This window comes from Syngnathus floridae, chromosome 7, assembly GCF_059516105.1.
Source record: "Syngnathus floridae isolate MCC-2025c chromosome 7, RoL_Sflo_1.0, whole genome shotgun sequence".
Classification (NCBI taxonomy): Eukaryota; Metazoa; Chordata; class Actinopteri; order Syngnathiformes; family Syngnathidae; genus Syngnathus; species Syngnathus floridae.
The window spans coordinates 14,619,565-14,640,853 of record NC_142419.1 but is presented as its reverse complement, the minus strand read 5'-3'; the positions used below and the strand labels follow the sequence as shown (position 1 = coordinate 14,640,853).

Below are 21,289 nucleotides of genomic sequence, written 5' to 3'. Positions count from 1 at the left end.
GCGGATGCCTCACGAGAGGCTTTCAATCTGAGGTCTGCACAACTGTATCATATAGCAACATTGTGCATGTCCATGCAGCGTATGAATCGAGTTGTAATTATAATTAAATCATTTTAAAGTCATCAGGGGCATTGGGACTAAGCCCTGATCTGAGTTGAGGTTAATTCACAGCCGTAAGAACAGATTTCTGTTCTGGTGTTCCACAAGGGTCGCTACTCAGTCCACTTATTTTTATAGTTTATACGCTGCACATACTGTACAATGTAATAATAAATGTACAAGATTAATCTTGTCACTTTTCTTTCAAAACCACTTTATGGAAAGTGTCGAATTCTGAGCACTTTCACTCATTTAATTGGCAACGATTTTCCAGTACGTGAAAGGTAATTGTTTCACAGTCTGAAACTATTTTCTCCGCCGCTACTCATGAATGAAGGCTGCGAATAGAAGATTTAAGGGAATAAATGCGGCTGTTCTGGGAAGTGTCAAATGTCACTCGAGAGCAGAATAGCTCAAATGCAAACATTTTGTATGGAGATTTTTATGAACGCATGATTATAATTACCATGTTAGAAAAAGGGGAAAAAAATGCACTTTTCGCAACTGCTTTGACCCAAATACAAGTAGCTGAAGGCTTCATGAAAAGTAAATCAGCAGCTAACTTGCTTTTTTTTTTTTTTAAACTTCATTTCCATGCAGACATGATTGATTATTTTTAGACTACTTTAGTCCACATCAATGGACAACAAAATGTTGATGATCTAAGATCAATAAAAAGTCAACATTGTCATGGCTCAAGTAACGAGCAGATGATAAATTGGAAAAAGTTGCTTTTCTTCCATTTTTAGCTTACTAGCTTTAGTTTTCATCTTTCCTGCTCTCCTGTCATGCAGATCTTTCTGTGGCCGTCCAGAAGTTCTCCCAATCGCTGCAGGAGTTCCAGTTCGAGTGCCTCGGTGACGCCGAGACGGATGACGAAGTGAACATTGGTGAGTTGAACCAAAACCCACCCAGCGTGTGTAAGAGGAGAAGTACCGATTCAAATCTGCATCAATGAATCGATTGTTCCGCTAGCCTCGAAAGTGAACGGTTCCGTATCGCAGCCCTCGGACAGGCTCTAAGTGTTTGCCGCATGTATAATTGATGCGATTGATCGGCTTTCCTCTATGGGAGGGGACTAATTGTCTGACCGCTATCGGAGATGAACGAAGATCTGAATTGTTGAGCCTCCAGCAGGAATGTGAAAGCATCTGTGCAGAAAAGCAGCCAATCTGGATTTTTTTTTTTTTTTCCCTGTCTTGGGATTTTTGCGCGGCGGTTGCAGAATTACTGCCCATCTGCGAGGGTCGCCCTCCTCCACGTGAAGCCGTTGGACTGAATGCAGAGCAAATAATCGCCGCCAAGGCAGATTTCGCCAATTACGCTCGCCCGTGCGGAAAGAGACAACGTGCTTACTTTTTTGGTCATTGTAATGACATCGAATGTGAGAATTCCTCAAGATAAGAAAAATATGCCCCGACCAAGAACAAACTAAAAATGTTTCCACGCGTGAGCTGAAGATCTCCCCCCCGCAACTGCAGATGGGGAACAAAAGGCCACGATTCCTTTTTGAAATCAAAATCAATCTGCGCCCGACCATGCAAGTCCCGCAACCGAAAGCGGCGGCCTCTCGTCGCTGACCCGCCTTTGATGCTCCTGTCTTCCGACGTGTCACGCTGGAATATGCCGCCACACCTGACCTTCCTATCGATTCGGCTCCATGACATTCACATTCTCCAGCCAATCGATGCCACCAAAGGACTGATGCGATGACATTTTTTGTTTTTAAAGTTTGATGCCCTTCTCCTGAAAAGTCGATTCTCGATCCTCCACGTGTGAGGCGAGTTGGAATCGCTATCAATCGGCTAACCTCTTGCAGAAAAATGTATGAAGTCACCTGGGAATCATTTAAAATTGTGACAACATGATATCATTTGTCTCCTTTAAGCAGGCAATCACGTTTCTTTTTCAAGGTTGTTTGCACTTATCTTTTCTTGATCGGCCACCGAGTGACGGGCGAGTCGTGAGCACCCTTGACTCCTATTGGCTGTCAGCGGCTCCCCTGAAAGCTTTTGTGTGCTTGATAAAGGAGCCGCCACATTTAATGGCAGGCCTGGATGAGCAAAAATCATGGCTTCCTTCACTTTAAGGCTTTGCAGCGTAAACGGGCCAACGATGATGCACGGCCGGTCGGTAATGGCGTCGGGGCGGGGCCGGCCGCCAGGGAAGCCGCGGGTGACACCGGAGAATCGTAACGGCATCGGCTTCCGATCGGCAGCAGCACGGATGAAAAAAAACAATGTAGTCAATGGGCAATTTGAAATATTTTGTTTGTTTCTCTTTGTCTTCGGACAGCTGTGTGATTTTATTGCGTTCTAAATTACGCAGCGGCGAAAGCTCGGAGGCTGCCGTTCCATAAAGCTTTTTAGGGCCACGCTCGCGGCGAGGCGGGAGCATCTGACGTTTAACGACTGCGGCGCCACGCATCGCGCACAGCGTTGGTGCCGCTTGTTTAACTAACACCGTCGCATCTGAAAGTTTCTTCTTGATTCCGTTCCAGCCCAGTCCTTCAAGGAGTTCTCCAAGCTGCTCAACACGGTGGAAGAGGAGAGACGCCGCTTGGTAAGAAAGCCGTTTGGAAACTTTGATTGATCTGAATGGCAAAATGACATAAAATTGCTTGACATTTAAAAAAAGAACACTCTGCTTACTGTTCTGGGGCTGCTTTGCTACATCCGGCGCAAGTTGTCCTGAATCTTGGCAGGGTACACAGAATTCTCTCCACTATTAAAGCATTTAACAGCAAAATAGGTTTTTGGAACAAAAGGTGGGCTCGTGAGGTGCTGTGACACAGTAAAGCAAGTGAACAAAAAAAACTGTATTTTTTCTCCAATTTAACAGATTTGTTATATTTAATTATTTTTTTAAATTATTTTTATTTATTCATTTATTTTATTTCCTGGTGAGCAATTGTGTTAGCTACTCATGTTGTCCTCTCGTAGCTTCCTTCTGGCCCTCTGATTGGTCTGCGACCAATCTCGGGGGGAGTCAGCTGGAATAGGCTGCCGCAACGCTGGGTGGGCTCAGCAAAATCGAAAATGGACGGACGGATAGATGGTTTCAAATCTCCTAATCCGCTGCCGCTGATTTTACTACCCATCACCCGGCCACCTTGGTGAAAATCGAGCCGTCGTTAATAATTTAAGATGCTTTTTTATTTTATTTATTTATTTATTCTTCGGGGGGCAATGTGTGTGTCTGGGCAACATAAATATAGAGCTGGCATTGAAAATGCGCGCCATTAACTGATCCTATTCCGGCCCGAGTGATTTAAACGTCCATTAGGCGAGAGGTCGGAGACTCTTATGAAGCAGTTGTAAATCCAAACAAGACGAATGTGCTTTTATGGAATTTACCGTTAGATTAGCCACTCGCTGCCAATAAAGTGCTGCCTCGCTCAATGTAATTTGCACCGTTGGTTCCTTGGCAAATTTAAAAAAAAAAAAAAAAGAACAGATGAACTCAGACTGAGACCAACTTTTCATTCGCGATTCAAACGCCGACTGGCCGCCCATCGCTTACACCGTTTGTTCGTTCGTTCGTTTTCTTTTCATTTGAATCATGTTGTAAGACATTTGGAGGGTGACATGGGGGTGGAAGCTTCTTCCTTTTAACTCCCTTTTCTGTTTTGGCTTTGTCAGAGGAAGCATCTGAAATCAAATTCAGGTTGGCCCCGCCCCTTTTACTCCCTTTTCACATCTGGACTCAATAAGTGGCCTAAAAATAACAAGAAAGACTTGAAAGACTGATAAGGCTCCTGCTGAAAGCCAAACATCTGACAGACAGCAAATGGGGAGGAAACCTAATTTTTCATCCTTCCTTTTTTTTTCCTCCAAGTTTTTGGAATGGACTTGTTCCACCAGTCCAATTTGCTCAGGCATGACGCCTTTTATTGTCTGAAAAAGATGAGTGTCAATAAAAATTGCTAAGAATATTTCTGTTTTATTTTAGTTATATATATATATTGTTATATTATTATAGTATATATTATATATTTTAGTATTGACACATGATGCGCAATTTGTCTCTGCGGGCCACCTTTAATGATGTGGCGGGCCATATCTGGCCCCCGGCCTTGGGTTTGACACCAATGGTCTAATTTAGGCTCGCCGATCCATTTTATGTCAAAACACCTAGGACAAAAACTTTTTACTAGCAACTAGCCGTGCAAGGCCACCGATAAAATATAAAGTAAAAGACTACAAAAGAGTCTTTTTTTTTTCTTCTTCCTGTGTAAACTTTAGAAAATCGATATGTTTGTACGCAATGAAAAGTATCTGTTCTTTTTTTCCCTTTATTGGCGTTTCCATTGTTCAAATGCATTTTACTCTGAGTGCGGCTTTTAATTCACATTGTAATTCACGTTGTCTTCTCCCGCTGCTTTTTAAAATGAACAACAAAAACCTCCTGATCCCTTAAGTGCTGTTTGGCTGTGCAGCCTTCTATTTATTTCCCACGTTGACACTTTTCTTTAGGTTTACATTTCCTTCAATGGCCTTTAAACACATTTTAAAAATCGACCGCAACTATTTTACACCTCAGACAGAGAGACACAGACCAAAGTATTTTTTTTATTTTATTTTTTTTATTGTGTTTTTCTTTTTGTGTGCAATGACTCGGGCACTGCCGCGGGCACCTCGTGTGCCGGCCCGTGAACGAAAGAATGTTTCCAATGACCCTGAAACGAGAGGGCCAAATAAAGGCAGCCGTTGTTCTCGGCAGAGCGAGTGTGTTTGATGAGTGTTGGGAAACTATTTGGAACTGATGATAAAAACTGGCAGGACAATGAGCCAGATGAGAATATCAGCCTTAACCTCAATCATGCAAAGAAAATGTCAGATATTCGCCAAGTAGCCTCGTCTCAGGTGCGTTTGTTTGACGGCTTCTTCGCCAATGCAACAATGAGGCAAGCGTGTCACGTCGACGGTCCGTGTTGTAGCGCAGCAACGGCGTGTTTTTTTTTTTTGACGCTTCTTCTCGAGCCGCTCATGAAGTATTCATAGTGGGGAAGTATTGCCTCACATATAAAGAGAACCAGCAGCACAGCTTGACCTTTCTGGCTCTGATAGCGAAGGGAAATGTAGGAAATATAATTGCATCAAATTAAACTGAGCCAAATAGACTTGTCCTTACAAACTGGACAGCTAAAGCCAGTTCTTGTTTTTGCACGGATGGCGTGCTTCATGTTTTTATTTTTATTTTTTTTAATTGGCAGTACACAAGCTCGATCGAAGCCGTCCTTGCACTTTTGTGACTGAATCGCTCCCGGTTAGCTTTGGCGGCCTTGCTTCCGCTTGCAGATAAATATTTTGCCGTACGATCAGATTGTTCCACCTCCCTCGTTTCCTCCCCTCCCGCCAAAAGCAATTACCACGCTGCTTTTTTTAATAAAGGTCATTTCACACCCTCGGCATGAAATGGAGGATTTTATTTGACCATAATGACGAAGTTGGAATGTTTATTAGATGTTCATTTGTTCAACGCACGCGTTTAAGATTACTTTAACGAGCGAGGCCATTTTCTTCGGGGCGCGGCGGAGGTGGTGTCTGTCATTGTGATTATAGGTGCGAGCGCTGCCGATATTTTTTTTTTTATGCCCGCTGCTGGCGATCATTAGCGGGAATGTGGCTCAAGACGAAGAGACGGGGAAACGGTTTTGCTATTTGGTCGCCGCCAACATTAACACGCAGCTCAACACATTGACACGGCCATGTCGAGATTCATAAATGCAAACCCACACGTAACCCAGAGAATCTTTCTTTCTTCCTTTCTTTCTTTCTTTCTTGCTTCCTTCCTTGCTTCCTTCCAGTATTCCTTCCCTCCGACCTCTCGTAATCGAACGGCGCTAATGGCATATTTAGCTTAACACATGCTATTGAGTTTGTTCCCGCAAGATGCTGTTGTTTGGTCACCTCTTGACTTCTCAGCAATTTATTGGCTCAGCAGACCCGACTGCTCGCAGCAACCACTACGACCCTAAAAAAAAAAAAGTGAAATCAATATCAGACTGAGAGCTTGCTCCTGGTTACAGATAATGACTCATAAATATGCCCTGGTCAACGTGGCTAATAATGGATTTGGAAAAGGCCGTGTGGAGGGTGCAACTGAATTATAGTTACTTGTATAAAGATGCAATATCAAATTCTTTCTTCACAAACTATGAAGATTTTGAATCAGTATTTCTCACAATGTATATGAGGTGCTCCTTGGAAAAAATGTCCTCCCCTGTTGGGCGTCACCAACCACGCTTTGCAATCTACGCTCTTGTTTCCCTGGGTTGCATGTTCCGAGCACATCGTAAGCTAAGCAGAAGTCCGTATTCTTCCAATTTTGGGCGTGCTGCTGCTTATCAACCTACCTATTTAAGCGTCCTGTCTGTTCGAGTGGAATTGGACAAGTGAGCGCTATTAGACGTCTCCATTGGAAAGCGCAACGACGCACACCGCAGGCTCAATTAGACCAGCGAGATAAAGCGGAGGAAATGACATTACCGCACGGGCAGATTACTCCCGCTGCACGTAGATAACGCCGCCACTCAGAGGGGGGATTACAGCCGGGCGTCGTTTGACGACCGCCAAACGTCCTCGCGTGCTTTCAGATGGAGTGGCGCACAAGTGCTCTCGTGGTTGCGCCGCCATTTGGTGATTTAAGACCCCCCATCTCGTGCTACCCCCCATTTCTCGCTTTTGAATGGATTTTTTTTTTTTATACACATACCGAAATGAAAGTGTCACCCCCCCGGCGAGGAAAACAAGTGAGGAAAGGGCTGACCTTATCTCCAATTGAGCGCATGCATCACACGCTACGCTAATGAGCGCCGGGCCAATTTTTCGACGTGTGTGAAGAAAAAAACACTCTGTCGCATCAGCCAATTTGTAACCGGAGTCGAGCAGTTTAGAACCCGGCCACGTTTTAATGAGTGCTCCAGTGAAAATAAAATATATATATTCTGTATCGTCTCAAATGTTAATCACGAAAAAGCAAATGAAGCAGTTTGAATGTCAAAAATATCTTCTGTTCTTTGTACTTTTTGAGAATTGTAATTGGAAGCATACGCAGCTAGCGTGCATTAAAGACAAATCAGCTTTTGTGTTAATTATCAGTAGCCAGGTCAAAGCAAGTTTATATGCTTCTCTTTATCTACTTAATTTGTGCTGGATTCGGGATCAGGCTTCCTAAAAATATCCCCTCATAACATTCAGCACAGTGTGTTGGATTCCAAATTGCATTTTTTTTTTTTTCTTTCTGTATTGCTTTCACTCGCACCTCTGGGGGCGAGCACAATTTTTTCCGAGGACGGTCCTGAAGGGATTCCCCAGGGTTCCGTCTCGGGCCCGCTGCTGTTTTGCATGTATATGAATGACCTATCTGACAGACGTCCCGGGGTTAACCGGCAGATGCATGCGGATGATAAAATGATTCATACATGCTGGAAAAAGTCTGGCAAGGACATTTGTAGCCCTTTCGCTTGTGTCGCCGCCACCGTTTCAAACTGCATTGATGGCGATTAAAATAAAAATTGGGGCAAAGCTCCTCTCGGAGTGTCCGTGTAGGCCCCGACAGATGTTTTGGATGCTAAAATTACGCGGTGATTAATGATGTAAAACAAAAACTCGGGAGTCCCCAATCACCGGGCCGTTTGCTACTGAGAAAAGAAAACTAGTTTTTAAAATGTCATTTACTTTCTTGGGCTATTTTTCCTCAAAAAGTGGAGCAAACTTAAAACCGTGACTCTGTCGTAAAACCCAAACCGAGCTTCAGCCATATTTTAAAAATTATAAAGAATATATTTTGAAAATTGAACCCAAATCCTGGCTTGAAGCCATACTTTGAAACCCTAACCCTGTCTTAAAATCTTAATTTCAAACCCTACCTTTGTTTGAAGCCCCAACTCTATTTTCCGCCATATTTGGGGCTGTAACCGAAGCTCGAAACTGCGTTTTGAAAAACCATCCTGCTGCTGCCTAGATGAATTATTTCACTTTTCTCTCCGCACAAAATAACACCTTCCATCAAGCTAACAGCCGTGTCGTTTGCGCCCCCTCCCCCCTTTCGTTCCTCTGATGTCATCGACTCACCACGGGCAAAATCCTATTCCGCGGGAATTTTTCCAGGCCGTAACGGCACCTTCAACGAACGCAGTCACCCGAGGATTGAACGTGAGCCGTAATTGAGGCAATACATCTCCGGCTTATCTGCTCCTGGGCCCAACTGGTGGCGAGACGCCCCGGATGGCGAGTCTCGATTGAGCGGGGGAGAGGTCGCCGCCGCCGTGCAGGCAAACAAAAATGACTCCAAAATGTAAAAACGTGCTTGCTGGGCTGTATTTCTTCCAGGCGGAGGTGGGAGAAGGTCACGTATGTGCGAGGCATATCTTAACTTGAAACCCAAATCCAGATTTAAAAGCCAAACTTTTATTTAAAGCCCTAATCATTTGGAATAGCCGACAATTGAGCGGCTCATTTCTGCCGCATGAGCTCGCGTGTCAGTCACGTCGCCGTGATGCCGCGCAATGACAATCACATCAAGCTTTTTAATTAAATCCCCCCCACACTCAATTTGACGAACACAACCTGACATTTGTCTGCTTTTGTTTTGCCCCCCCCCCAACCCAGATTCAGAACGCAGATGACGTCTTAATCACTCCCTTGGAAAAGTTTCGCAAGGAGCAGATCGGCGCCGCCAAGGTAAGCAACCGCATTGTCGTCTACGATTAGCTCGTTGACAGCATCACGCTGTGCGGGATGGAAATGAGCCCCAAAACTGAATTTCCGTATACGTACTTTTATGATCATGCTTCTGCACAATCCTGCAGAGCAGCATTTCTTTAACAAGCTTTGCTATCGTATTGTGCCAAGCCATCACTATCTCATTTTGAGTATTAGCCATTTTTTTTTTTTCTTCTTCTAATCAGATTACTCTAATCCGGTTACGCGCTCCACAGCCGAGCGGGCCGCACGGGACTGATCGAAGCCAAAGTTCTGCTCGCTGCAGGGCATGCACGGGCCCCCGCGGATGACTTGTAAAGAGCAGAGTTGCTTTGTTGCGCGGTGGAGCCGGCGAATGAAAGCGCGGCGGCTTGTTTGCGCCGGTTCCCATGGCGTCCCGCCGAGTCTCTGAGCTCACTCCAGCCCGTCGGCATCGTTACGATGTGGTCTTAAGCGTCGTGAGGCCCGTCAGAAATCCCCACTTCGACATGTAGTTCGTTACCTCCACAAGAGAACCCAGAGGCTGCCTTGAAGCCTTAATTTGAAACCCTAATTATGGTTTGAAACTGTACAAAATGGAATCCAAACTCAGTAACTCTGAAAATTCTACTTTGAAAAGCCCAGAGTAACACAAAAAAAAATTCAAAGTCTACTAGATGCTTGAAATCTTGAAAGCCTAACCTTGGCTAGAAACCGTCATTAAAGCTAACTCAGGTTTAAAGCCCAATTTGAATTCTTAAACCCCGACCGACCTCGAACCATTGAATTCTATTGCAGCATGACCGCGTGTTTTGCTTATTTACATTCCATTTGCCTTTTCTCTTATTTCTTTCTCTTATTTCTTTATTAACTCATTCACCGCCAGCCAAGTTAAAATTGACATTTGACATCTATATCCGTCAAAGAGAATGAGTTCATAAACGTCAAATGTTTTTTTCATTATTAAAAAACAAAAATCTGACTGTTTTGGTTATTTACATTCCATTTGCCTTTTCTCTATTTTTATTAACTCATTCACTGCCAGCCTAGTTAAACCGGATATTTGACGTCTATATCCTTCAATGGCAGTGAATGAGTTAAGTTCAAAAACATCAAATGCTGTATATTTTTTAATTATTAACTTAACAAAAATGTGGGCATTCCATTCCCCCACTGCACTTATCGGTGTTATTATTACCCACGTTTGTAGAGTGGCTCCTTAAAAGCCTGCCTGCCACCCACGTCACTCTTCCTCCGTCCACTTCCTCCTAATGGTCCCCCCCCCTCTCCCGTACAGCCAAACATTAGCTCAAACTGGAAGGAGATAAAAGGCGGCCATCACCAGTGGCGACTTTTCCACTCTTCCGAGAATGCGCAGCCGTGCTTTGGCTTTCTGACCCCGCCCCCGCATGCCCCCCCCCCCCCCCCCCCATCCCCTCCTTCCAGTTCTCGCCTTATTTGGCTGCACAGCGAGTAATCCCTCGAAGTCACGTATGGATGCTTCGCCCCGCCGGGCGCTGACGCGTGACGTTGCGCCGGCGCAGGGAAAACCGCATACATCTCGTGACAGCTTGCGAACACACACTGTCGGCATAACAATGACAAGCGCGCAGAGCACATTCATGCTAAAAGGAACATATTTTGGAAAAGGGACTCGAAATTCCGAGGGTGACCGTTGAGGTCCATCGCTGGCTGAATGTGAATACGTGACTACTGCTAATTAAAACACGTCAACACTCACACCTGAGCGAATTCCGTCTCTGAAGCGTGACATGACATTTAGTTTTTTTCATGTTAGGTTTGACAATGTGAAAATTACAGGATATATGGAATATATTACACTACCATGAACTTTTAATGCCAACACGTATCGTAAATCTACAGAATTACATGCTGATAATGATCCGGAAAGATGTCCATGATAAAATGAATCTCCTGTAGGTGTAATTGAAGTCCAAATTTGGCTGTTCTTGAACGAGGCCTTGTTCCACCATCTAGTGGTTTGAAGTGGAATTACATCTGAAATAAGCGAACCTCTGTAAGGGAGGATACAAATACTGTTGGATGGCACCTTTGCCGCAAATTAGCTCCCTGTAATGAGCTGCCTGAGCTCGAGCTCCCTCCCCCGCTTTCATATTATCGTTCCGGGAAGACATTTCAAACGAGCGCAACTGACATCGTTCGCTGCAGTTGTTTGCTTTACTGGCAAAATCTTACAGTAAAAAAAAAAAATGCATATTTTCCTTTAGTTACTGCACACATTTGCAGATAGACACAAGTCAACGTTGGCCCTCCCTCTGTTGCCACGGTGATGAGAAGCGAGGTGAGGCGACAATGGCCCCGTGGCTCATTAGGGCCTCTGTCAAGAATGTTAGCGAGGTGTGAGCTTTCTTATCGCTGACTGGCCACAACATTAGGAACACCTGCACCGTACCCAAAAGCACTTTCAACCAGGCAGCATCAGCATTTATTTATTCATTCATTTATTTATTTATTCGGTATTTATTTGATCATTTATTTATTTATTTTAAATTTTTATATATTTATTTCTAGTTACGGCTCGCAAACTCTCTCGATCGCCGCATCTTATTTTGAGAATAGCCACAATGCTAGCGCTGTTTTCAAACATTCACATCTTATGAATTGAAATACATTTGCGCTTGAAATGAGATTCGCGACTGCGGAATTTTGTCCAAACAGTTCTTGTATTGGATCGCATTCAAATAGGAAAATACTGCCGGCGAGTGCGTTTTATACTAAAGCTGGCAACCAAACACACAACAGGCATTCCGAAATATTCTATTCCGGCATGCGATTTATTCACGAGAGAGTACAAAGCCATCAGATGGGGAAATCTCGAAGGTGCTGCGGAGTGTGTTGTCGAGTGTGTGTGTGTGTCGTTTTTTTACAAGTGCTTTGTTTGCATTCTTTTCCCAGCCAGCTGATTACTCTCGGGCACTCGGGATCAGTTTGGGTCAAAGATTCCTTCTGCGGTGGACTGTTGGGGCATAAACGCATATCTAATGCTTGCTTAACATGGCGGCGCACCGTGTTTGTTATTAACAAGACCAAAGTGTCAAAGAGGTCAACTGAAACGTTTCGCGGGTGTTAAGAGCGGCAATTTTTACTCTTAGCTGGCTAAAAATTCAGTTTTGCTTCGAGTGGTGGCAAAACGTCCTGCATAATGTTTCAATTTACACTTTGCCAAGTTTTTCCACAATCTCGGCTGGGATGGACGAATAAATTTTTTTTTTTTTGTCCAAGGTCCATAAAAGATGTACAGTTAAAAGCAAAAAAAAAAATCATACTGTAAAGCTCTTTGTGAACTGTGCAGCTTCGACTCCGGTCAATTAACTAAATTCCTTTGACGGACAAAAGTATTTGTACTTAATTACTTGCCACCACTACTGGCAAATAAACAAAACAGCGTGACAGAATGCGACTTGCGCCTCATCACATTTTCACGCTGCTCCGCCTTCACTCTCGAGTCCCCGCAGCGCTAAATCGCTTGTCGGGAGGGAGGTGGCGAGCAAGCCGCTGGTGGCGTGCGTGTGCTGGTCGGACTCCCGCTTTGGCCGCGGGGGAGCCTCGGATAAAACGCCACTTCTTAATTTATTCTGATTACCGTCGTGTGTGTGCGTGCGTGTGTTTTTGCTTTCCCGAGGGGGGGGGGGATTCACTGCTTGCTTCCAAAATAATGTCAAGTCAATGGCACTTTTCTTCTTTTTCCCCTCAAAGAAAAAGTACATCCCGGATTCTTGGGGGAAATATATTTGCTGTCAGCGTCATATCATACTTTTAATCATGTTTATTTAGCCCGACACCTGTTTGTGTTGCCTGTCGTTGTCGACAACAGCACCCCCTTCATCCTCTGCCGAGAAAAATCAATTGCACGCCAGACACCACCGCCTAGATGGAAATAAGAAGCCTCGTCAAATTATCTATTGATTTCTCTCTCTCTCGAGCTCCCGTGTGGGATTGTTTTGTCGTGGAGTCTCGCGGTGAGTTTCAACCCGCTCAGGCGGAACGTTCTTGAGGGTCCAGTCGACTTGCTGAACATCAGGGCCATGGGAATGAAAACAAACAAGCAGGCTCTGGTTTCAAGCCCCCCCGCCCCCTCCCGTTTCTGTTCAAGTGGTTCGGCCCAAGAGGTCAGTACACAAAAATGCCTTGGGTAGAGGAGAAGCCTCTGATTTGGATCATATTTGGCGAGGGTGTTAAAAGTTGAGCTTTGTGTTCTTACATGCTTGCGAGATGGCCGTCTGGTATGAAAAGCCCATTTCCTGTTCCTCTCCCGGGAACCTTTTCTCAGACCTTGGGGACCATCTTGGAAAATATACAAACGTCATCCGTCCACTCTGTCTCTCTATGTAGAGAGAAAAAATATATATTTTTACCCCCAAGCGGAGCTGCTACTAAATTTATGCTGCTGCTGAGGGTTTACTTTAAAATAACAGAATCATTCACTCTTTTTTTTTTTTTCTTCATAGTGGACCACAGAGTTCACTAAAAAGTCAACAACATTCGTGTGTGTGTGTGCGTGTGTGTGTGTGTTTGTTTGTTTGTTTGTAATACAAAACCGCTGCTGATTCCACCACCCTTAAAAAAATAAAATAAACGTGCTGCTTTTCTGTCTCTGAATTCTGCCAAGCCAATGCGTGAAATCCAAATGTGGTTTGACTTCCACCTAGTGGCAGCGGCATCAAACATTTCCCAGGACCTCAAACGTTCCGTTTCTAAGCTCTCCTTTGATTTATCTATTCCTTTTTATTTGAGGACGGGAAGAAGAAATTCGATAAGGAGACGGAGAAATATTACGCCACGCTTGAAAGACACCTCAGCCTGTCATCCAAAAAGAAAGAAGCTTATCTTCAAGAGGTAAAACCCAAACATTTTTTTTTTTTAAATCACAAAGCGTTGTCTGTCATCTGGAGTGGACTAAATCTCGGGCTCACCTTTCTCTGACTGGACGCCGACCCGGTTCTTTTATTTTGCTGGTTGGCAGGCCGACACGCAGATTGACAAAGAGAGGCAACTGTTCTACGACGCATCTCTCGAGTACGTCTTCAAAATACAGGAAGTGCAAGAAAAGAAGAAGTTTGAGTTTGTGGAGCCAGTAAGTTGAAATTATTTTCATTTTTAGAGCATGCCTGAGATTTTTTATTTTTTTTTATCCAGCTCAGATCTTATTAGATAGGTGTTCCTAATATTGTGACCTGCCAGAACAACCTCCCAACATCTCCATCGGAGAAGCTGACAGCTAAAATGAATCTCTCGCCCTCGTACGCGTGGAAGACGTGACTTGAGAGTCAAGTATTTCTTTCCACTGCAAAGCAAGACACCCCCTAGCCCCCCCCCTCCCCCACCTTAAATGTAAATTTTTTTGGCCCTGGGGGTCACCGCGATGGGACGCGCAACCTTGCGGCCCCGTGATGAATCTCTCCGGAGATGAGTCTTTGATAGAGCCAAGCTCAGACCAAAAATCTAATCCGTGTTGGTGTGGCCGGGATTTGATGATTTTTTTTTTTTTTTTTTCAAGGTCCTCATCCCGTATATTTTTTGACAAACAAAAACAATGGATTAATCCATTAGTCATTGACATAACATAACGCTGCTCAAGCATGGAGAAGTTGCGAGCACTCGTCTCACACCGACGTGAACTTCATCTGTAACTTTTCCGTGCACTTCAACTTGTTTGTGTTTGGATGCGTGTGTGTGTGTGCCGCTGGCTCGTCCACAGCTGCTGGCCTTCCTGCAGGGCTTGTTTACGTTCTACCACGAGGGATACGAGCTGGCGCACGAATTTGAGCCGTACAAGCAGCAGCTCCAGTTCAACCTCCAGAACGTAAGTGCTGACCCGGATCTCTAAGTGTGCTCGGCAGGCTTCTCTACTGCTGCTGCTATTGATGCTTCCAAAGGAGACACGCGTTGCATTTTTTTAGGTCGTATTTTGTTATATATTTATATAGACCAATTTAAAAAAAAAAAAAAAAGATTTATTTTCACTGCATTCTGACTTTTTGGGGGGATTTTTTATTTTAACTGTCGTAATCTGCCCTGAGCAAGCAATTTTAAAAAAAAGTCATTTTTCCAGAACATCCACTTTAATCCTGCCCTTAATTAAAAAAAATAAAATGGAAAGAAAAGGGTTTAGAGTCAAAGACGAGCAAGCTGCGTTTGACAGCAGCCGCAGGGCAGCCGCAAATCGACAGATGAACTTTTGTCGGCTACTGAGCGAGCGCAAGCTAGCAGCAAACGTGTTCCTCTCTCCCCACGCAGACGCGCAACAACTTTGTGAGCACCAAACAGGAAGTGGAGAAGCTGATGAGAAGGATCAGGTCTGCCGAGCAGGACTACAAAGCTCCGGGCCGCTGGAGCATGGAGGGCTTCTTGTATGTACAGGAGAAACGTGAGTAAAGGTTGTTGCGGAAACGTACAATGTCAACAAAAAACACGCCAATGAGAATTTCCAATGATCATGTGGTTTTTGTGGTTGTGTTGTAGGTCCTCTGGGTTGCTCTTGGACAAGGCACTACTGCACGTATGAGAAGGGCGGCAAAAGTTTCAACATGAGCAATAGCGACACTAAATTGGCCAATAAACAGGTAGCTCGTTTAACCGCACCATTTTAGCTAGCATAGTCTTGTTTGTTTGGTCTTAGCTTACCTAGCTTAGCTGTCTTGCTAATTCTAAGATTGCTAGCTTAGTTTTACATTTGACTCATAGTTTTGATTATTTTCATCTTAGTCGGCTTATTTGTTGCATCTTTTGTTGTCTTAGTTTTCATTTTAGACTAATTTGTTAATCCGGTTAGTTTGATCTTATCTTAGCTTAAGGTTTGTTAGCCTAGCCTAATGTGGTTTAGTCGTTGGTTTGGCCTTGGGTCTTTGTTGAGTGTACTGGATTACCTGAATTGTTTTTTTGGTTTATTCAGATTCTTCTTCTCTGTCATGGGAATTGTTTTAAATTTAAATATGGCTAGCATTGTACATTTTAAAATTGAATCGTTTAGGTGAGTTTTCTAGCATCTATCTTTTAGAACGGTCTGGTGCTCAACCAGTCCGAGATGTTCAAGCTCAAGTCGTGCATCCGGAGGAAAACAGACTCCATCGACAAGCGCTTCTGCTTCGACATTGAGGTGGTGGAAAGGTAGGTAACTTATTCGTTAAAAAAGTACAACCATTTTGTGAAGAAAATGCTCGCTCGAAGTGCATGTAAGATGTTTTGCGTTCCATCAAACTCCATTAACCCCAACGTGTCCCGGCAGCGACCCTCCATGCCAACCCACCGACGGTGTTCGGCTTCCATTAACATCCTGGAAGGCTTCCATGTTTTCATCTCCTTTTGAGTCTGGCATGAACTCCTCTTTGTTGCATATGCAGCACCCCCCCCCCCCCAATATTCTTGAGCTGGAAATTTACTTTCATCCAAAACAGTTTTACATCCGTCATTTTACAGTACGTGTAAATGAAAATAAAATGACTTCCTTACTGCTATTTAGGTTGGTAAAAATTGCGAATAGTTGAGTTTTTCAGCAAATTTGTGAATCGCAAATATCTATAGGGGGAATTACTGTAATCTTGACATTTGAACCCATTCCCAGTCCTTTTTATTTCTACTTTTTCTGTCTCCATGTCCACGTAGAAACGGCGTCTGCCGCGGAACTCTTTTCAGGCCGCTTCGGTTGTTCTATAAAGTCCGGTACGTGAAGGGATCCTCGTCGCTTGTGCACGCAGGCGCGCGTGTGTGTGTGTGTGCGCTGCTTGCGTGTGATTCACGCCTTCTTTGATGCTACTTTTTTTTTTGCTGGCTCGCTGGGTCAAATTGTGCCTCTGCTGCCTCTGATTATTCTCCTCATGAGAATCAAACCATCCAATTTCTACTTTGAATGATCAGCTCACACTGAAAATTGGAACTATAGGAAACCAGTTGAAGGGGGAAACATTTTTGAAGGAAAGTCTGCAGGGAGGAATAAAGTCACTTTTATTTGAAGGGGAAAAAGGTCAGCCTATATAATTTTTTATTTTTTATTTAATGGTACCAGAGAAAGCTGTATTATGTCGAAATGAAAAAGTCGTAATGGTACCAGAGAATAAGGTTGTATTTTTTTTTTTATAAGAAAAACTCTTATCTTGCAAGAATGGTTGTATTTTTGAGAAAACTACAGAGAAAATAAATCCAGATTCTCTAAAATGGACTTCTTCAAAAAAATGCAGGTGGGCTTCATTGTAATAAGAATTCTTGAATTGAGCGACGCCCCGTAATCAATCAATTTATTCCAGCGCTTTTTGTGTGATAAAAAGGTGAGGTGATAAAAAGCAGATGCATGCTGGGTGCGTTGTGGTCAATCTTGCTGGCACTGTGCAGCTTTTCATCAATCAAGCGTGGAGTGTGAAGCACCGGCAATCGACCACAGCAACTTCAAACAAAGGCCATGACATTATTTTGAAGCCAGCATTTTTTCCTCCTCCACCCAGGCACGGTGTCATGACACTGCAGGCGCTATCCGAGTCCAACAGGAGGCTGTGGTTGGAGGCCATGGACGGCAAGGAGCCGGTAAGGAGTCCAAATGCTGCACTGAGCTTGTGCTAATAGCGCCCTCGTGTGGTTTCAGCTAGAAATTACAACCAAGCTCAAATTAATTTATTGCCTTGATTCTTTTTTTTCATTGGTCTAGATTTACAACCTGCCTGCCATCCTGAGTAAGAAGGAGGAGAGTAAGTTTATGTTTTATTTGTGTGACGATCACATTTATTGTTTAACCAATCGTCCATAATATTAATTATAATAATATGTTAACCAAGATAGTGTATAAGGCACAAAGTCAAAACTGAGAATTATTGTATTGCAATTATTGATATAGTTTTTTTTTATGAAATATTACATGAATGAATGAAATGGCCACACCCACCAAAATAGTAATTTTCTGAGATATTTATCTTGATCTGAATTGACGGCTGATGCAAATGAACGTCCTCTCACCGCTCTTAATATCGTCATCCAGCGTTCCTTAACGAGGCCGGCTTTAACTTTGTGAGGAAATGCATCGAGCTGGTGGAGAGCAGAGGTGAGGCGTGTTCAAAGCCACGACAAATCCTCCAGAAGATGACTTGACGGTGTCGCTCTTCACGCAGGCATCAACACCATGGGGCTGTACAGGATCGGCGGCGTCAACTCCAAAGTGCAGAGGCTGATGGCGACGGTTTTTTGTAAGTAAGGATGGGAGGCCATTTTGTCTTCACGCACTGTTTTGGCGGAAGCAGGGTGGCGATTTGCATGTCTGCCTCAATGTCGAAAACTTTCCACAAATCATCCAAGCATCCAAGGCGCCCGTGGACATGGACCTGGATCCCGAGACGTGGGACAACAAGACCATCACCAGCGGCTTGAAGAATTACCTCAGGTTAGTATTTATTGATTTATTTATTATTATTATTTTATTTATTTCCTTGTCTCCAGGTGTCTGTCGGAGCCGCTAATGACCTTCAAGCTGCATAAAGAATTCATCATGGCTGCCAGTAAGTTCATGAAAATAAACGTAGAGCCAAAATGAGCCCAATTCTCAGTTCATTTCAGGATTAAAAAAATCAAGTACATTAAACCTGCCTTTCTTGCTGTTTGCGATATGAACCATTTATAATTTGCAACTTTTTCAACATCTCAGAATCGGACGACCAGAACTACAGAGTGTGCGCTGTCCATTCTTTGGTCCATAAGCTCCCTGAGAGAAACAAGGAGATGCTGGAGATGCTCATCAAACATCTCGTCACGTATGATTCCGCTCCTGTCTCGTAGTATAGTCAATTGATTATCAGGTGTGCCATTTTCATACTTGTTGTGTTCCCTCCTCCCCGCAGCGTGTCCACGCAAAGTCAGTCCAACATGATGACCGTATCCAATTTGGGCGTCATCTTCGGGCCCACGCTGATGCGCTCGCAAGAGGAAACCGTGGCCGCCATGATGAACATCAAGTTCCAAAACATTGTGATGGAAATTCTGATTGAGAATTTTAACAAGGTGTGACACAGTAAAAATTCTCAAGAACAAAAAGATGCATTCAAATGACTATTCTCTGCAATTACCAGATCTTCCTTCAGCCTCCGGATCCCAACGTGCCAATTCCGGAGCCTCCGAGCCGGCCCGGTTCCCGCCGAAGCAGAGCTATTTGTATGTCAAGCGGCCCCCGGAAGCCTCGCAGCCTCTACACTCCTACCCTGTGCCTGGCTGACGCAGAAAGTGAGTACCAAGACACAATACGACTTGCGTTGCTGCAACTGTTTGTGCTTTGTGGCATCCCACAGGGATCTGTTCTTGGACCGCTTCTGTTCCAATTGTATGCTCCCTTTTAGACTATAAATCAAGGCTGGATTTTAATGTGGGCCTGTTGTGCCTCCCCTCTGGTCCCTGCATAGGCGACGCCTGCAGCAGCAGTCCGGGCAGCACCCCCACGGGCAGCACCGAGTCTCTGTCCTCGCACTCGTCAGAGCACAACGGCCCCCCCAAGACTGAGACTTTGTCCTGCATCAAAACTACGAGTGCAATCCTCCCTGACGCCGCGTCCTTGCGCTCCAGCGGGCCCCGGAGCACCGAGTCCAGTTCCAGGGAAGAGGCCGGCCCAACGGATGTGGAGTCGGAGGACGCCCTCAGCGTGCCGTCCGTCACCGGTGTTGCCCCCAGAAAGGCCCCCCATCGACAACACCCTGGACCCGGACCGCCCGATCTCACAGCTGCAACCTCTCTCAAGTCACTCCGTGTGTCTGAAGGTGATCCAGAACCACCCGTCCATTATTCTGTGGATATTGTTCTTACCTGGGTTGCAGGCAATTGTGGCGAAACTTGCTTTGGTCCAGAGTTCCTTTTCACTCTTTTTTTCCCTCAAGGTCAAAGGAGCTACTCCAAATCCGCCCAAAATCTCTCCACGCTGGATCTCATCGATCACTTGAAGCCATCGGCGGACCCCCCGGACATCCCGCCCAAGCTCGTGATCCGGCGGCGAGGCGCCACAGCCTCAGCCAGCAACGGATACCAAAGACCAGGCTCGGTGTAAGTACGCCTGCCGTATTAAGTCCCGCCATATTTCAATAGTCGTTCATAACAAACCCTGTTGGATGACTTATAACCCTTGAAATAAAGTCTTGGCTCACTATTTGGCAAGTACAACCTGTTGTCAGATTTTAGAGCGCAGCACAATCGACTTCAGGAGATTGGAATTTTATGCTCTTCAAAACAATACAAGAAGGACATTTAAGGAAATTCGGCCTGATGGCAAACATATTTTGCGGGGCTTAATGAGTGCCCTAATAAACACATCCAGTAAGTGTCGGTGTGTTTCTCTCCGTTCTCGCTCACATTGTATTACTGATTTAGCGTGTGCCGCACATCAATAAGGGCAATCAGGTCAGACGCATTTTTGCCGCCTGGGCACCTTCTTGGCCCGTGTGCGAGCGCCGAGATGATTTATGTCATCTCCTCTGTGGTGGGAGAGCTGCTCTTAATTCTCGGGGTTAATATGACCCAGCAGCAGCTCCTCCTCCTCATATGTGTGCACAAAAACTGGTTTAAAAATATTTCAAATCAGGAACATTACTTAATCTAAGCAACAATATCTGCCAGTCAGAAATTCACTAGCATTAAAATAATTTGTGTGTTTTAAATTTTTTTTGTGTGTGTACGGATCTACTGTATGTGTGTGAAAGCACTCACATGGCCTCTTGACTCATCTTGTCACCCTCAGAGCTCTGCGTTACCTTCACTCCCAGGTCACGGTGGCTCACGAGAGTCAAGTGCGCCCTCTTAATGACGTCTCCTCACTTAAAAAAATAAAAATTCCGAGGAAAGAAGGAAACGTCTCATATTGTGTCGTTCTGACTTTCACTAAGGGTCCAAAACAATCAAGAATGCTGCCGTTGTAAAGCCAGTGTGTGTTTTAATTTAAAGTGTTACGTTGAAAAATAATATAAATAAGGTTGTGGAAAATTTGAGTTATGGGAAAAAAAAAAAAAAAAGAAGCCAATTATTTTTTTAGTGTTCGCTATCAGTTCTGTACTTTTGGTGATATTTTTGTTTGCTTGTTTGTTAAGTTTGGAAAGTGTAAACACGAAGCTATTGCTCTTCTTGCTTCTCTCACAGGGTGGCTGCCAGAGCGCTGCTTTTTGAACACGCCGCCGCTCCGCCGCTCGGGAGGTAACCGACACTCTTAAAAACGTCAACGTCCAAGTCGTGGGGTGCTAAAGCGAACAGCCTGAATATGGAATAAATGCTTTGCATAACTTGTGTGCTTCCAACAGGGATGCCCAAGCTGTGTACTCTTGCGAAGCCGAACACAGCCATGAACTCAGCTTCCCCCAGGGGGCGCACTTCTCCAATGGTGAGTGCTACCAATTTAAAATCAAGTAATTGGGGCATCTCTGTACACGTTATGCTTGGACTAACAAATGATGCTAACTGTAGCAACTTTAAAACAAAAAGGTGTGGTTTTTTTTAGATTAGAGAATTTTTGTGTT

The 21,289-nt window shown here is 44.4% G+C and overlaps 1 protein-coding gene across 4 annotated transcripts in view; it reads left to right on the top strand.

Moving 5' to 3' along the window:
* LOC148395462 (rho GTPase-activating protein 42-like) overlaps positions 1–21,289 on the top strand; it is a 29,894-nt gene that overhangs the window by 5,934 nt on the left and 2,671 nt on the right. The window contains exons 2-24 of one of the 4 annotated variants that reach the window (XM_088380048.1): positions 894–989; positions 2,600–2,661; positions 8,715–8,786; positions 13,563–13,664; positions 13,792–13,902; positions 14,527–14,631; positions 15,066–15,195; positions 15,291–15,391; positions 15,826–15,935; positions 16,431–16,487; positions 17,264–17,342; positions 17,464–17,503; positions 17,791–17,853; positions 17,921–17,995; positions 18,105–18,189; positions 18,246–18,304; positions 18,451–18,556; positions 18,644–18,803; positions 18,872–19,022; positions 19,199–19,549; positions 19,667–19,829; positions 20,916–20,969; positions 21,074–21,153. In XM_088380048.1, coding sequence (XP_088236174.1) covers positions 894–989; positions 2,600–2,661; positions 8,715–8,786; positions 13,563–13,664; positions 13,792–13,902; positions 14,527–14,631; positions 15,066–15,195; positions 15,291–15,391; positions 15,826–15,935; positions 16,431–16,487; positions 17,264–17,342; positions 17,464–17,503; positions 17,791–17,853; positions 17,921–17,995; positions 18,105–18,189; positions 18,246–18,304; positions 18,451–18,556; positions 18,644–18,803; positions 18,872–19,022; positions 19,199–19,549; positions 19,667–19,829; positions 20,916–20,969; positions 21,074–21,153 — 2,412 coding nt within the window. Of the gene's footprint in view, positions 1–893; positions 990–2,599; positions 2,662–8,714; positions 8,787–13,562; positions 13,665–13,791; positions 13,903–14,526; positions 14,632–15,065; positions 15,196–15,290; positions 15,392–15,825; positions 15,936–16,430; positions 16,488–17,263; positions 17,343–17,463; positions 17,504–17,790; positions 17,854–17,920; positions 17,996–18,104; positions 18,190–18,245; positions 18,305–18,450; positions 18,557–18,643; positions 18,804–18,871; positions 19,025–19,188; positions 19,550–19,666; positions 19,830–20,915; positions 20,970–21,073; positions 21,154–21,289 lie in introns of all 4 variants that reach the window. The other 3 variants (XM_088380047.1, XM_088380050.1, XM_088380049.1) reach the window with 3 other exon arrangements.